The sequence below is a fragment of the Solanum pennellii genome, chromosome 2 (genome assembly GCF_001406875.1).
Source record: "Solanum pennellii chromosome 2, SPENNV200".
Lineage (NCBI taxonomy): Eukaryota > Viridiplantae > Streptophyta > Magnoliopsida > Solanales > Solanaceae > Solanum > Solanum pennellii.
The window spans coordinates 52,141,110-52,154,676 of NC_028638.1; the positions used below are offsets into that span (position 1 = coordinate 52,141,110).

The 13,567-nt window shown below is 37.8% G+C and overlaps 2 protein-coding genes across 3 annotated transcripts; one reads left to right on the forward strand and one right to left on the reverse strand.

The window, feature by feature from the left end:
• Positions 1-445: 445 nt before the first annotated feature.
• LOC107011623 (protein N-lysine methyltransferase METTL21A) lies at positions 446-1,644 on the forward strand. Its single transcript, XM_015211206.2, has one exon. The coding sequence runs from the start codon at positions 687-689 to the stop codon at positions 1,470-1,472; it is 786 nt and encodes a 261-aa protein (XP_015066692.1). The 5' UTR covers positions 446-686; the 3' UTR covers positions 1,473-1,644.
• On the reverse strand, positions 1,606-12,882 carry LOC107011622 (vacuolar sorting protein 39-like). Of its 2 annotated transcripts, XM_015211205.2 has the most exons (12): positions 12,268-12,882; positions 11,538-11,749; positions 10,520-10,651; positions 10,260-10,403; positions 8,222-8,334; positions 6,573-6,999; positions 5,878-6,207; positions 5,343-5,564; positions 4,641-4,883; positions 3,695-4,144; positions 2,685-2,783; positions 1,606-2,240 (listed from the first exon to the last, which is right to left on the reverse strand). In XM_015211205.2, exons 1-12 carry the CDS (start codon positions 12,698-12,700, stop codon positions 2,040-2,042), a joined length of 3,006 nt encoding a protein of 1,001 aa, XP_015066691.1. In that variant the 5' UTR covers positions 12,701-12,882; the 3' UTR covers positions 1,606-2,039. The 2 variants fall into 2 exon arrangements, with proteins under 2 accessions (XP_015066691.1, XP_027770456.1); XM_027914655.1 differs by lacking the exon at positions 12,268-12,882 and having other exon boundaries at positions 11,197-11,680.
• Positions 12,883-13,567: the final 685 nt, after the last annotated feature.

A 13,567-nucleotide genomic window follows, 5' to 3' on the forward strand; every position in this document is an offset into this window, starting at 1 on the left:
AAAGCTATTAGTCTGGAATTCTTGGCCAAAATGCCCTTGAAAATAATTGTGACATGTTGGGAATTAAGTCATAGTAATATTAATTACAACTAGGAAAATTGTCTTCTCTTAACACTCTATTGGGTTGAAGTTATTAGTAAAAATGTATTTATCTTTCAAAATATGCTTTTACTTGAATGGAGTAATGTACAGTAAAATAATGAACTGAAAACCCCAAAAATATTTGTGCATAAGTTGAAAATGCATCAAACAATTAACGGATGAGAAATTTACATTGGAATACATAGGCAGCAAATCACATTCTCTTCTTTATATTTTGATTATGTTCTTAAAAATACATTATCATATATTATATATTGAAACAATCAGCAAAATCTGAATAAATCGAAGAAAATAACAAAATCTACTATAACCAAAGTTATTAAAAAAAAACAGACTTAATTGATTGATAATTATTTAAATAAAAAAATCAACCCTTTTGGTTTTTAGTTCGTTATTACCATCTGGCGTCCATCAAATTCTTTGGCAACTTGACCATTTTATATTATATATTTATGGTAATACTACTTTTCCATTTATATTACAAAAATAAAATAAAATATTTGTTGTTAGGGCAAGACTCCGCAGACTGGGTCGGATAAACCCCTCAAGAACCCGGAAGCGCCGCCGCCGCCGCCGCCTGTCACATGACTTCTCCAATTGTCGAAATCAAAGGAGACATTGACACGGACGACCTCAATCCCTTCACTATGATTCTCCCACAAGATGGCCATGACAATGACGCCACTCCGCAGCAGCAACAACAGCAACTCCATTTCCTCCAATCCATTAACTCAAACGTAGTCATCAGACAACTTCCATCTGAAGGCCTTTCTTTCCAACTCTGGCCTGCCGCTACTGTTCTCGTCACTCTCCTTGATAACACCCGTAGCGGCGAATCAACTCCATTTTCCGAGTTGTTCAAACGTCAGGAAAAAGGGGTTTCGCTACCCCTTCGTATTCTCGAACTGGGTTCAGGAACAGGTGTTGTTGGGATAGCTGCTGCTGCTATTCTTGGTGCTAAGGTTACTGTCACTGACCTTCCTCATGTGCTGCCTAATATACAGTTCAATGTTGATGCAAACTCACACGTTTTGGAACAACAGAGTGGGGGTGTTGATGTTAAGGCGCTTAGCTGGGGGGATAACCAGCATATGGAGGCTGTTGGTAGAGATTATGACCTGATTTTGGGATCTGATGTGGTGTACCATGATCACCTCTATGATCCTCTGATTAACACGTTGAGGTTCTTCCTGTTAGGAGGTGGAAAGAAGATAGCTTTTGTTATGGCTCATTTGAGAAGATGGAAGAAGGAATCTGCTTTCTTCAAGAGAGCCAAGAAGCTTTTTGATGTCCAAATCATACATACCGAGCCTCCGCCCGATGGGTCTAGGATTGGGGTGGTTGTATACCTTTTCACCGGGAAAAGATAGCCACTATAGTCAATCAAGGTTAGATGTTGGTGGGATGTCAGTCTGAATCTTATTGTCATGTCATGTATAACAATGGGGATGGGGTTTGCCCAACAAAGAAGTAAAAAACTACTCTATTTGCTTTACATGGAAATACAATCAACAAAGAAAGTTGTGTATTATTGCATTTTAATTGAACATTCACAACCTTGAGTTGTAACAAAACTCTACTCAAAATTAAGTTATAAACCACCTCAAGTTAAGAGCTCTCATCCATTTTAATACAGAAAAATTACACAACATCAAATCAATTGCATTCGCTTCCACGTTGGACATAATCTGCAAAAAAATGTTTATAACATGTTCCTTCATGAGGAGCACTGTCATTCTCCGGTTGCATACTTGTACCATTAGCAACCCGTTGCAGCCCTTGTGACTTGAGAGCAGAAGTGTCTTACTTTCAGGATAAATGACAGCTTAAAACTGAGTTGCAGAACATGTTAAATGGTGCTAGCATGAAGAAATGGGATCAATACCACCAATAGCAACCCAAAACATTCAGTTAATCCCAAATCCAACTTCTCATTATCATCTTTTCCTCAACTGAGAGCCTCTTCCAACTGCCTTCATATTCTGTGAATCTCTAAAGCAGACAAAGTGCACGATTGTCTTACCATTAGGATAGACTGCAAAGACACTGGTGCCGATCCTCTTATTGCAAAGAGAGCACATGCTATCGCTTGTGATCTTCAAAACTGCTTTCCTTTGGTTATACAGTTCATCTTTAACCTGTTTCGTTCACAGCTTTAAAATGAGGGACAACAAATACTAGACCACAGCTTTAGTAAAACAATCCAGTCATAGAAATTAAGTATACTCAAACAGTTGAATGGCAATGATGAAAATTGGCAGTTGCCATAAAACAGAAGGAAAGAAAAAAGAAAAAAAGATGTGAAACGCCCATGCCCTGCTCATGCCCGTAAAACTATCAATGTACTCTACATTGATATAACAAGCCCCCCTAAGCCTTGCTGGGGAACAGGGGAACAAAATAACAGGTAAAATGATGCCAGCAAACCCAAATGACCACATATAAACTGTTGTATGCATCGGAATGACCAGTTTTTTTCTCGAAAACTGTTCTTAGGGCAGGTTCCACCTGGGGTAGGATATCGAAGGTTCCTTCAGAGCATTTTGGATATGGAATCTGTATGTGACAATAGTAGAACTTACCTGTAGGTTTTCACACTCTCTCAAGCTTTTTATCACTGAGAAGTTCCGATATGCTTCACTGGATTTCCTCAGAAGAGGTCCAAGAAATGGAAGCAAGTTCTGCATGAAGCCAAAATGGATCAGCACAATACTAAAACATCAAGATGTGAAACATTCTTGCTCATTCCATGCACAGACAAAGCTAGATGTAATGCTTCTGCAGTTTCACTAGGTATGAAAGGATGTTCACGCAAAAAAATAAACAATGTTGCATGTACTATCCCACTGTGGGTGTATGTGAATATTCAGAAAACTATGTAGGGTCTACTACCTTAGCTTCTCATAACTTGATATCTACCAGTGCATAGTGAGTAACATTCGATAGTATTTTACTTGGCATAGTTGTTTCAAACAGATGATTTGATATACTCGACAATTTGAAAGACAGATTGATCAAATTTCAATCTGTGACCTATAGGTAAAGTTGTCTCCGCATGAACTATAGGTCATATGTGAGTTGGGGAAGTAGGTTGTCTACATCACACCCCTCAGGGTGCGGCCCTTCCCCATACCCTGCGTGAACGCCAAATGTTTTGTGCATTGGGTTCCCTTTATTGATCAAACCTCATCTTGCATCTTCCTTAATGTGTATTGTCTCAAAGTCAATATTTAGAGATAATATAGCTGGAAACATCTAACATGCAGTTAAGGACCATGACTAATCTAACACTCACACATAGAACTTTAGACATATTAACATGTTTAGTGCTCAGATGCAGAGAGTACAATCACTCTTGAACATATATCTTGGCTTGTGTTCTGTGAGTTTTCATTTTTAGCTTTTGGGTATGGGGAGGTGGTTGTGCCATGATGGTTTAGCGGAGCCTGTCTCTGGGTTCTTTTGTGAGAGAAAGAAAATCACTTCTGTACACAAGGAGTGATGCTTGTTTACTTCAGTCCGTTTTGATTAAATAATGACCAACTTCCTTATCTAGCTCATGTATACCATCACATTTTGATGTTTCTTTTACCTGTAGCTTAGTATCCCTTGGAAGCAGTTTCAGCGCTTGGGCACCATGGATTCGATCCCACCTTCTGCTCAAAAGATCAAGTACCTGATCTAGCATAATAGTAGAACCACCTTCCTCGGCTGCATCTTCTGTATCTCCATCACTCTTACCACTGTCTGTGCCGCTTAGACTGAATCGAGTGTCCTCAGCGCCCCCAATTTCAGCAATTTTCTTGGAGCGGCCTCCTTTTACCTTTCCTGTAGTTCCTAAACCAACTTTTGGAATCCTAGGGCTCTGAGCTGATACCAGATTAGTAATTTTCTTCTCAAATTTTTTTGTTGTCTTCCTAGGATTTAGGTAGATTTGCAGTAGAGTCAGGTAAATGTTTCCGTAAGATTTTGCTGAATGTTGTTGAAGTCCTGAATCGTACACCCGGTCACAATAGGACAGTGCAAGTTCGGGAACATGAAGCTACAAATCAAAGTGAGAAATTCAATTCAGTATGAAAAAACCCACAATTTAAGCTTGTAAAATGCAACACAGAGACGACTGAAAAGACTTCAATGTCCATCAAATTCATAAAATTAGACATGTATTAATGACAAAAAGATTACATATCCAATATCCCGACTTGGGAATGCATACTAGCCCAACAACATACAGAGAAAGAAAGGGTCAATGCAAAATCCAATGATGTAATTAAACTATGAGAAGGTTAACATGTCTGACGAACAGGTACACTAACTAAAAGAAGAGTGAAATGATTGCACTATTGAGATGGCTGCTACATTAGTCAACCGATCTAACAGCAAATGTGAAGTTCACAATATAAGTCTGTTATAATGCTTATGATGGAGAACTTGCACAGTTTTAGATTTTTGCCATACCTTAAATATCCTCGAAAGCACCAATGCATTAGATAAAAGCCAATCCTAAAATATCATGTGCAGTTAAGGTGGAAAAATACCTTGTGCACATAAATAGACAGGGCAAGTTCATGTTTATTCAATTTCCCCAAAAGAATTGCACGTTCTTCATACAGAGCATCTGGTGGAAGTCTCTTCAGCAACACCTCTGGAGTATATCCAGACATACCCTCCAAAGCAGACAGTAGCTTTTTCCTTGGTGGAGGACATGTTTTCTCATCCCACTTTTGCTGGGAATTATGTTCAGCATGAAAATCAAGCACTTCTGAGAGATAAATTTGCACCTGCCACAAGTTGCTAAGCGAATTTATCATAATCACAGAAACACTCAACATTTTGTCAGACGCATGGATTGAAGCACAAAAGACTGTTGAGCGGACTCTCCAAAAATGTTACTCCACCTGTGTTCGATCCTCCAAAAATACACTACTTTTGGAGGATCCAACACGCACCCATTTTGAAGAGTCCGAGCAAAATCTTTATCCCTGAGAAACAGTAGGAGGCAAGATAATTGTTCCTAAATTTTGTCACTCAGGGTTTCTCAAAGATTTGAGTTCAAAGAAGCCTAAACATGTGAGCTTCTTTAGCCGTATGCCCATATCAGGAGGAGAACTATAAGCCTCAGCTTTCTGGCTTCACTTGAAGCAATGTTGCTTTAATGGTTTTTATGAAATAGAAGGTACAAAAGGGGAAAGAAAGAGAGAAGCTACAGAAAAACCAGACAGATGGACAAGTGCCTCTACCATTTCATTCTGCAGATTCCCTGAGATACTATTTTCATTCATGGCAAGCATGAGTTCTAGATATGTTGCCTGCATGTCTGGGGCATGCTGCTTTAAGTAAGAATTCACCAAGTCTGCTGGAATGTTACCAGACAAAAATAGCTCAATGGTTTGCATCGGACAGCTTTCAAGAACAGGCAATGAGAACTCCAGGACAAGCATGGGGTCAGTTGCACAAAGGGGCTGCCCAAAAAAGAAGAAATAATCAGATAACTGTGTTGGCGAAGCATTGTTCCATAAAATACTTAAAGAGAGATTCATTCCTTGTGCTAAGCATAAATGAAGCGTGTAAAGAAAAGAAAAGGAAACTATAAAAGTTCCAGAAACTTGCATGTATAAAAGATAAGAAATTAGTGGGTCAAATGGATATGGACCCAAAACTCAAACTACCTGCCAAATCTCAGCATAGCTGATCCAAAAACTTTACAAGCTTCCACATCTTTCAAGCAATTAAAAACCCACAGTAAAGAAAATAAAAGCAGAGAAAGAAGCATACTTTGAGATATTCAATGATCATATCAGGCTTGAACTTCGTTAAGAGCTCTACAGGAGTTTGCTCTGACTTGGACTCTTCTACCAGTTGATGAAGAAGTTTCAGTGCTTCATGATGCATTGAATTGCATCTATAAAGTTCTATCTGACAAGCAAACTGGCTTCTCTCTTGCAGGAACGCATCGCATATTTTCACATCACAGTAGTTGAGGACTTTCAGAAAATTTGTAGCAGCAGAGGACTGTCCAGTTAAAAACAGAGCTTGAAGAAGTGCAGTGTCCAGTATTGCAGCCATGTCCCTAGCGATGGAAGTGATAGGAATATGAATTCTGCCCTAAATGGATCAAACAAAACACATTTTAGATTTAAATTAGGCAAGTAATACAGCTAAGTAGAAATTATCCAAGTACTAACAGCTCTTTGAGGCGTAAGTGGTTTCTCCCTTCAGTAGACTCACTAGAATAAGCCAGTACTTTTGCATATGGAAGAATCAGAACTTACCTACCTGACATCAGACTTTTGGAAGATACAAATGAAACATATTTTTCAGAAGGCTATAAATGATCGATGACTTGAATAATCCATCAAATTCATAAATGATCAAACACATGCAGCCAGAAAGGTATTTATGCTTTGATGCAAAAAGATTTCCCCGAAAAGCTGTTGATGGAAGGCACAAGACACACATTGAAAAGTTACCTTGGTTGGTTTTTTGGACCGGTCAGTTCCATAAGAAATGAAATTATCTCCAACAGCATCTGAAACCACTTCTTCAGTTCCCTCAGTTGTGGCTTTCTCAATGACACTGTATCTCTTTTTCTGCAAATACTTAATCAGAGCCATCAAAGTGTTGTGGCTCATTTTCTCGGACTCTATATCCATTTCATCAGATTCAAATACATCCGAAGACGGAGAATCTAGATCATCTGACAGACCAGAAGAGCCTCGGGAGAGATATGGTGCATCTGCAACATCTGCAAATTTCTGTGGTTCAGGTATGCAAGATGATTTTGGAACAATAATGGATGGATATAAGGCGAGCACATAAGTGATTTCAACTTGAGATGCCAGAAAATGTTCCATTGCTTCTTCATAGCTCCCATTTTCAAATAGAAAGTGCGCATATCTGAATCAAAGACTTGTTATCAATCTTCATGTATATTAGTTTCACATTTTGTTTCATTCCTCTTTTCCCAAAAAAAACAAACTATATGAGCTAAAACTACAAAAAATGGAAAGAACAATAAAAGAGAAGAACCAAGTTGTATTTAGTAACTTCTTGCCAAGCAACGTTCATATTTCAATTTTTTCCCACAACAATGGTGTAAATGACAGATTGTTCAAACCTCGACTAATCCGTGTTACCTTCTACCTCCCACAAGCACACGTACTGGTTGACCCTGCCCACCAAGGTTTAGCAGGATTCGAAATAATCACCTATATTTTTCGCCTTTGCTGAAATTCTAACCCTGGTCTCCCAGGGCCTTTTCAATTACATTAGCCTCTAGGCCTCACCCTTGGGTGTTGTTCATATTTCATCTTTTCTGGGAAAAAGAAACTGACTAGAAAATTGAGCCATGACAGTTTCCTGGTCAAGCCAGTATGCTGTCAGTCTTACTACTCATGCGTACTACACTAGATGAAGTAAAACTAAGCAAACATAACACCTCAAATAAGTTTATGGTGCTAATACCCTATACATTGTTCCTATCCAAAGGAATAAATGTACATTATTATCAATAATTTCACATTTTGGTTGAAGCCTACATTTTATCAAAGATGTTTCCAAGTTTTCTACAAGATGTTAACAAGCCAAAACTTTCCGATTGAGGATTTCAAAATCACTCTAGAAGAAAGAACAAATCCCTAGTTATAAAGAATATCAACTACAGATGTTTCCACAAATTTTTGGCCGATTCTTGATCTAGAAGTTTTAAATTAAGACTTCACAGCTACACTGATATCAGCCTCGAAATGGACCCATATCAATTTATAACTTGTGCTAGATATAAACACGTATACAGCATAACATCATATACTAAAAGATGCAATTTCAATAGATTTGACATAACAAGAGACTATTGCCATTGAACTGCAACTTTAACACATAATATTTGGTTAAATCACCCACCCACCCCCCACCCCAGGCAGGAGGTTCAATGTAACCATGACTTCAATGAGATATATTTTTGTTTGGTTCAGGTAAAAATTAACTTTCATTAATATAATTATATAAACAAGAAGGTGCTGAAAATGATCTAAGTGAGATGCTGTTGCTATTGACTTACAATTTAGCACAAAGTTAGTGCAGAAGAGGGGCGGTGGGGACAAGGGAAGGGGGCAATCACCTCATATGAATTGACTGCTCCTTTGAAGATCTAAGACTTGAATCTTCTGGTGGTAGCAATTTGCACAAAGCCAAGGCCTCCTCAAAGTTTCCAGATGCTGTGAGTTGTACAATCTGCATCATAGAGAAAAGTTGGAATCACACTCTCAAAATTAACTCAGTGAGTAATGGGTCTTCCCCCGACTTTTGTACCTGTGAAGTGCGTCAAGGATTCTTTTACCATGCTGTTGAATTTAGGGATTCTTTACTAAGATCTGTTGGTAACAGGTTCAAGGTGCATGGCCTAACAGGTTCCACATACCCTGATCCAAACTCAATCATTCAGACCTTAAGTTCTTTTGGCCAACTGGTAGATCAAGTCCAAGAAGCAAGGTATGAGCCTGAACCCAGGTCTCACTGCTACAAATCTTGATTAACAAGTCATGGGATAATTGCCTTCATATCTCGATTAACTAGCCAGAGGTGCAGTCCAAGAACAAGAGTGGCTCTACCACTCCTCAGTTCACAAAGCACAATATAAGCACGTGATTACAAGCAAAACCCCATATTTCTCCATCTTTGTTATGATATTATTGCAAGGAATGGAACTTGAGTCCCTCATCGATTAAATGGGAAACTGATGTGGGGCTTATATAGCCTTGCTCTCCCACCTTAATAGCTAGCTATTGAGGTGTGATTCTCCTAAGGTTGTATCAATGGTATCAGAGCCACCCTATGTGGGGCTTATATAGCCTTGGGCTCTCCCACCTTAATAGCTAGCTTTTGGTGCTAAGGTTGTGTCAATCTTTCTTCTACCTTGGTCAACACCTAGAAATTTTTGGTCAACACTCACTTAGGCATCAGAACTCGGCTCTATGGGGCCACCTGGGATCGTAGTGAGTTCTACAAGATGAAGGCTAAAGATGGTGGTACTTGAGTTGAACAGTAGATGGGCCTAGGATCCATAATAGTAATCCAAGAGTCTACATTCCAAACCTTAAAGTACAAGGTTCTACATACTGTTTTGATCACTAACATTCTTCAATCTCCAATATCCATCACCTCAGCTAAACACCGATATTTATTGACTGAGGGCACTTCAGTTACGGTAAATCATAAAGACAAATTACACTGGTACTAGAATATACACCCATCTGACATATATTACACAGTTCACTTTGGATGACTTCCCAAATTAAACTTTCGAGTCTAATTATATCGCAGTCTTATATTTTCCAATCAAACCAGCCGTTCACATGAACTCCAATATTTAACTTGATCTTTTCCACCACATGAATGTGATATACAATTCAAACAAATTTCTTAGTTTGCACTCCTAGTCAAACCACATAATATTCAAAGAGATGAGGCAGCATAAAAATTTGGACAATGTGCTACATTTGCTCTTTTATATACAATGAAGAAAACTTTGAGGATATAGATTCTATGGATATATTATAACTTCGGGGTGGCCCAGTGGTTTGAGCTTGGGACTTCCATGTTGGAGGTCTCAAGTTCGAAACCCCTTGCCAGCGAAAGCAAGGGGTTTGCCTTCTGGGTCGAGCTCGTCGCACCAGGCTTGCCTTGTGCTGGTTACCTCTCCTATGTGGTTTGCGAGCTATTGCATAGGAGTGGGGTTTTACCCTGTGCGCACCCAAAAGGGTAGCGGCTGCGGGTTTCCCTTGTCGTAAAAAAAAAGAGAATATTCTCCAGTGCAATATTTAGTTTCACGATTTTCTCCATAAAACTCTAGAATAAAATGATCCTTTTTTGATACCTGAAGTAAGAAGATGAATTATTTGGCTCATGAGGTCTTATAAGTAAAACTCATAATCATAATCATTACAACTTGCAACATAGATTTCTTTTGCAGGACTTAGACTTTCAGTTTGAGTGTCTAAGGCATTCTCAGATTAGTTTCATGACAAACTTGAGTCCGTCCAAAATGAGTCCTTCAAATAGACAAGACATAAATGTGCTACAGTTTTAATACTGGATTAGAAGCGTAAGCAATATACTTCAACATAATATGACAGAAATTTTTCTAGAGTGACAATTACCTGCGCACCAAGAGGTACAGGAAAAAATCCAAAAACAGAATTATCAAGAGCAACAATCACAGTATTGTTGCTTCGAAGAAGATGACGAACATTCCGAAGGACAACTGTTTGAATCAAAGGATAAGGAACACGAAGAGAACGTATCTGCAATTTTCCAAAACATCAAACTGCATTGTCATTCCAGATTATTAGATCTAAGGAGATTCGGTTAAATGAACAAAATGTACAGAAAAGCAAACTAAATACTCAAGCTAAGCTACCTCAACATGTCGCCCCAAAAGACCTATTGCATACGGCTTCTGGATAATAACAGCTGCAGGAGCCTCAGACCAACAAATCCTCCCTTCTTGGATCAACTTCCCGTTTTGGTTAACTAAGATACCAATATTATCCTGTAACAACAACACTTAACAGCGATTAAACTGCAAAAGGGCAATTCGAACCAACCGGTACTGGTTCAGTATGCATAAAAAGCTGGACAGATAGTTTTCAAAGATTAGGAATTTACTCGAGAGAAGTGAAAGATGATCCACAAGGGCTTCATCAGCTAAGTCATAGAAAGAAAGCTATAGATTCTATGGAATCATATATCATCCAAGGAATGAGGATCAAAGGTGAATCACATGAATTTTAAAATTCTGAAGTAAAAGTATGTTTCCCCTGCTCTATGGATACATCGGAGCTCTGGTATGTGGAATTTGAGAAGAAACAACACATAGGGAAGATGGCCCACCTCAGTCAACCAGGCCATAGTGTTGTGTGCAAGTGTGGAAAAGAACTACAATGTCAATCAACTCAATGTAATAATGACAGCGATAGGCTTTAGAAGACCATCGAATGACTGGGAAGTAAATATAATATTTGGAGCATTTTCCAGGTAATAGAGCCACTTAAGACAGCAAATGGCCGTGGAAGCATATCTAGGAAGTGAAGATACCTTGTAGGGTGGCATTTTTCTGGCTAGCTGTAAAAGAATCATGCTTGACTCAAGACAACTTGATGGAAAACAGGTTGAAGTTGTGTTCAACATGTGTTTTGTGTGGGAAGGATAGGAGTTGACCAGCTTTGGCAAGATGAACTACCTGCTCTTAGGTTCACTTTTGGTGTAAGGTAAAATTCCTAGATGATGCTGAATCTTTGATAGATATAGTAGAATCCCTCTAAGAAGAGTAAGGAGATATCTTTCCTTCTTTGGAAATGTAAATATGATTCCTGCATAACCTCTGTACCAATGATATATAATATTGTTACCTTTCTATAAGAAATAACCAACATTACCTTGCCCAAAAGTAGTTCTCCGGGTGGAAGAGCCACCACAAGAGGTGCGGCGATCCTCCCTGAAGAGAATACCTCAGACAATACACCATTAGAGGTATTCAATATCTTGTACTCTCTTCTAATCCCCAAGCAAATATTCTCACCACACCATGACATCGACTTAACTGTGTCAGGAACTCCAAATTCTTTCACCTCCACAAATCCACTCCCCCCTATAGAAGTTCCAAAATAAAAATCAGGTTACAGTAACAGAATTCTTATATCATTAGACCTTTATGATACTTGTGTTAAACTAAATGTAGTGAACCGAAAACTATACTCCCCTGTCCCAATTTATGTAACACTCGGCTATTTTCGGATGTCACAAAATGTTTGAACCATTCCGTTTATATACAACTTCCAAAAATTCAAATCATTAAATTATTCAATTATTTTGGGCATTATCTTATGTTTTTTACATCAAACAACCTTTCCAGCGATTATTAAAACATATCTAATATCTCTACGTCCACTTGATAGTGGGAAAGCACAGTTCTACATTATGTTTGTAACATCATTAAATGATTGATCAGCCTATAGAGAAAAGTACTTCCTTTTTCCTTTCACATATGGCAGAGACTGATCAAGTACACATGCACTCATCCAAACAGATCAGAAACCGCATTGCCGTGACAATAATATAAAATTTTCAATTAACAATACAATAATTAAATTACATTCAAGTCATTACCGTCGTGTTTGTAAATACAGACTCGTTTTTGCCTGCCGAAGCAAAGTAACCCTCGTTTATCATCCCACGAATATACATTTGCACCTTTAGCCTTAGTAATCACTGATAAAGTCTCCAAATCAGGCAACCGATGTAACGCAATTGACTCGGAGAGGGAAAGCAGAAGTTCTCGTGAGACGAGGACTTCCATGGCCAGCATTTGTCTTCTGGAGAATCCATTCAGAGTTCTTTCAAGCACATATGGTCCTTGATGAAGCCCTAAGGTTTGGGAATGGAAATCAGATTGATCGGAAACTGAGGATTCTGGAACGTAAACACGGAGCGATCCATCGGAACATGCGATGAGCAAATTTGAGCGGTATGATTCAATGGCATCGATTTTGGAGGGAGAATTATTGAGGAGTTGGAAGGTATCGTAGGCAGTGTGCACCATCTTTCTTCTTCCCTGATTGATTTGGGTAGCATGTCAAAATAACCTCTCTGTTCCACAATCTACATGCGTATTATTAGCATGTTAATGCTTTGTCCCGCTCTTTTGGGAATTTGTTCATAAACTTTGCCTATTTTCCACACTCCTCCCTTCCTTTTTTACTTTGTTTATTCGGTTTTTACTTGACATTAAAATATTTTGGTTTGCGTTCAGATTGAAACTAGAAAAGCTATCAAAAAATATATATTAACAACAAATAAATTGAAATGAACAGACTAATAACTATTTATTTTTTTACATTCTTTTTTTTATGGGGTTTTAATGATACAGACTAGTTGGTTATTTTTTAAAAATTACACCATTTCAATTGTTTGGTATTTTATAAATATATAAGTAAAATTAGATTTTTTAAAACCATCCCAATCATATCAATTTCTTTTCAATATCGGTACAATTCGTTTATTCTAAAAAAAATTAACTTTTAAAGTATCACCTCAAAATATACTATTATTAAAATACTTCTTTGCAGGTAAGTTTTTGAAGAAGCACTTCACTTCTTCATCAAGATATCAAGAATGTAAAACTTTGTTACCATATTGTTTAATCTTAAACATTTAATGTGTGCTTGAATAGATTTTGTCGTATTATTTGATGAAATATTTATTCTAATATCTAGGACCTAGATTATATTTATATTTATATATTAAATTTAACATATTATTAATATACAAAATAGCAAAACTATTTGGTTCGGAAATTTGTTATACACTTAAACAAAAATTTGCAATTTTAATAAAAAAAGTGATATAACAATTTAATTAAATTTATTTCTTTTTCATACTGACAACCTAATTAGAGGCAACACTTGCC

What these genes read in the sequence shown, in the direction of transcription:
- LOC107011622 (XM_015211205.2), bottom strand. Translation starts at nt 12,700, where the DNA reads ATGGTGCACACTGCCTACGATACCTTCCAACTCCTCAATAATTCTCCC. An exon ending in CTGTATTTACAAACACGACG is followed by an intron (nt 11,750 to 12,267) that starts GTAATGACTTGA and finishes GAACTTCTATAG; the next exon opens with GGGGGAGTGGATTTGTGGAG. An exon ending in TGTCTATTTATGTGCACAAG is followed by an intron (nt 4,145 to 4,640) that starts GTATTTTTCCAC and finishes TTTGATTTGTAG; the next exon opens with CTTCATGTTCCCGAACTTGC.
- LOC107011623 (XM_015211206.2), top strand. Translation starts at nt 687, where the DNA reads ATGACTTCTCCAATTGTCGAAATCAAAGGAGACATTGACACGGACGAC.